The sequence below is a fragment of the Cyanistes caeruleus genome, unplaced genomic scaffold (genome assembly GCF_971803275.1).
Source record: "Cyanistes caeruleus unplaced genomic scaffold, bCyaCae1.hap1.1 HAP1_SCAFFOLD_103, whole genome shotgun sequence".
Taxonomy (NCBI): domain Eukaryota; kingdom Metazoa; phylum Chordata; class Aves; order Passeriformes; family Paridae; genus Cyanistes; species Cyanistes caeruleus.
In genome coordinates, this window is record NW_028255905.1 from 825,103 (window position 1) to 828,202 (window position 3,100).

Below are 3,100 nucleotides of genomic sequence, written 5' to 3' on the forward strand. Positions count from 1 at the left end.
AGCGGCGGGCTCTGCACACGGCACGGCCTCGCCTGCCTTGGGCTGAGCTCCGCCATTCCTCGGCCCCCTGGGCTGAGGAGCGGCCCCGGCGCTGGGCCCGGCCCGGGCAGGAGGCCAAGGAAGCGCCGCTGCGCTGAAGCGCCGGGAGCTCGGGGTGCCCGGGAGCTGAGGGCGCTGCGAGCTGGGGGTGAGTCCGGGATGGAGCAGGGCATGCCGGAGCGAGGCCAAAACTCTGTGACTCTCCTTCCTGTCCCGGGCGGGGAGCAGAACACTCAAGGAAAGGCTCGGGGGTCGGGATGAGGGTGGGGACAGTTCAATCCTTGGTCACGGGCACAGCACACCTGACTTGGGAAAATTAATTGAGTTTATTCTCAAACGTGTCAGAACAAGAAAACGAGAAGTAAAGTAATTCCTACGGAAATCCATCTTCCCCCCAGCTGTCCCTCCTTCCCGGGCTTAACTTTGTGCCCCTCTCCGTCCCCCTCCCCGCCCAGAGGCACAGGGATGGGGGTCACAGTCAGGTCATGTCACTGCCTCCCCCTGAGGGCCAGGAATCCTTGTCCTGCTGCAGCCTGGGGTCCCTCGCAGGGGCCAGAGTCCCTCAGGACCAGGCTGCTCCAGCGGGGATGGCCAGGGGGATCCCCGAGTCCGGCCAGGAGCCGCTTGCATGGCTGTGCAGGGGCTTCTGCCGGGCTCGGGGCCTCTCTCAGGCACCCCCTGCTCCGGCCCAGCCTCACTGCCCCCCTCACCCCCCATGCAGCGAGTGCCCGGGCAGGGAGATGCACGATTTTCACGGGGCTGAATCTTGGTGTTTCTGAGCTTTATTGGGCTGAATGTTGGTGCTTTGTTTTTTTGTGGGGGCTGAATCTTTCTATTTTGGGAGGATATCAGCTTTTTGGTGTTTTGGAAGTTTTTGATCTCTTTTGATGTTTGGAGGATGTTGGTGCTGAATCTTGGTGTCCTGGAGGTTCTTTCAGACACAAGATGCCCAGTGACTTCCTGAGAGCACCTTGGGCAAGGAGGTACCCCCAGCCCAAAGTGCTCTCCTCTTGTTTTTTCCCCAAACCAGGATTTTTCATTCCTAAGCCGTGGCTGGATGGAGGAGGTGGAAAAGCCCTGGAGAAGCCGCATGAGAAGGGTCTGCAAACCCAGCCCAGGGAGCTGCGAGGAGGAAAGATCCCCCCTATACCAGGAACATGGCCAGAGATCCAGCCGGAGCTCAGAGCTGGGGGAGAAGCCTCATGGTGGGGAGAAGCCCTGCAACTGCTTGGAATGTGGGAAGGGTTTCAGGTACAGGTGCGAGCTGATCCAGGACCAGGTGATTCACACTGGGGAAAAGCCCTACAAGTGTGGGGAATGTGGGATGAGCTTCAGCTACATCTCCTACCTGAGGGAACACCAGAGGATCCACACTGGGGAAAAGCCCTACGAGTGTGGAAAATGTGGGAAGTGCTTCAGCAAGAGGTCCAACTTGAGGGCACACCAGGTGATCCACACAGGGGAACGGCCCTACACCTGCTTGGAATGTGGGAAAAGCTTTGGGTGGAGCTCTGACCTGAGAAAACACCAGCTCATCCACACTGGGGAGAGGCCCTATGAGTGTCCCGAGAGTGGGAAGAGGTTTCAGCGCAGCTCCACTGTCATCAGACATGAGCGGATTCACACAGACGAGAGCCCCTTCCGCTGCCCCGACTGCGGGAAGGGCTTCAACCGCAACTCCACCCTCACTCTCCACCGGCGCATCCACACTGGGGAGAGGCCCTACAAGTGTCCCCAGTGTGGGAAGAGCTTCTCACAGAGCTCTCACTTGACCCAACACCAACGGAGGCACCAGTAAGGGAAGCCCTGCGAGTGCCCCGAGTGCGGGAAGAGCTTCGTGCGCTGCTCCAGCTCCATCCCCCATGGGAGGATGGGCGTTGGATGATCCCCAGTGACCCCCGTTGGGCAGAGCCCTGGTGATCCGTGGTCCTGGTGATGCGTGTTGGGAAGACACCTGGCTGGGAGGCTCCACATCTTCCTGGCTCCCTGTGGGCACCTGGATGAAAGCAGGGGAATGAAAATCCATCAGGATACAGACCAACAATGGGAATTCCTTGAGGAGACTGGATTTGTTGACTTTCAATCCTAGAGAACCTTTTGTCGCTGCCTCAGGAGCTCTGTTGGCAGAGAAAAGGGGGTGACACTGGGCTTGGGGGCCCTGAGGGAACACACATGCTTTGGGGGAGGGACCCCGTCTCACATTCTTGCTCAGGTAGATGCTGAGCCCCAGAACCAGGAAGACGAAACCCAACATGGAGACTCCAATCTCCGTCAGCATCTTATTGCAGGTGGCATTTCATGGCGTCCCTGGGGCAACTGCAGAGGTCAGGACCCCGAAAACCTCTCAGAGACCCCACAGGTACCTCAAAGGACCCTCTCTGTCTCCCCCAGCCTGCCCAGGACCCTCTGGAACCTCCTTTGGACTAACTAATTTTAAAAAATTAGGTATTTTAGAAAATTTGGAGATCTCAGCTAGAGACAGGCCTTGCTGGAGCTAGTTAGAGTTAATGATTAAGTGAGAAGCAGGATTTGAGATAATGAATCTTGGACTTAGGTAAAAAATTACTTGTCACTGTATGTTTGTTTAGAGGTGCTTATAATGAGAAAAGAGAAAGTGATAAACGGGTTCAGGAAGATCACAGACCTTACATCTGGAAACCCATTTCAAAGTCACAAGGGAGGAAACTGGAGTTGTACCAAATGTCATTTGTAATGTCAACCATTGTAAAGGTAGAAAGGTGAGAGTGAGGAAGAGCCGTTTTCCTTCATCTCCTGATGACCCCTCCTCACCAAAACGACCCCCTCCTCAAATTGGGGAGCCAACCACGCAGTTGTAATGACATTTTAAACTGATTACAGTGCATTTTAATCCAAAGTGGGGAATGGGAAGTGTTAGCATTATGCATATGTATTGGTATTAATATGTATTAGTATTTTGGATATTCAAGACTTTTGTAAATAAATTCACACTGGAATCTTTTGTCAACTTGCAGTGCATATTAAGGGGTGACTCCCGCCCTCGCCCAGTGCTGTGATTAAACATCCACTTTGTAACTTTAAA

At 54.8% G+C, this 3,100-nt stretch overlaps 1 protein-coding gene across 1 annotated transcript; it reads left to right on the top strand.

The window, feature by feature from the left end:
* LOC147646289 (uncharacterized) lies at window positions 1–3,100 on the top strand. The gene is made up of 2 exons (XM_086873690.1): window positions 1–187; window positions 1,070–3,100. The coding sequence occupies exon 2, from the start codon at window positions 1,097–1,099 to the stop codon at window positions 1,835–1,837; it is 741 nt and encodes a 246-aa protein (XP_086729816.1). The 5' UTR covers window positions 1–187; window positions 1,070–1,096; the 3' UTR covers window positions 1,838–3,100.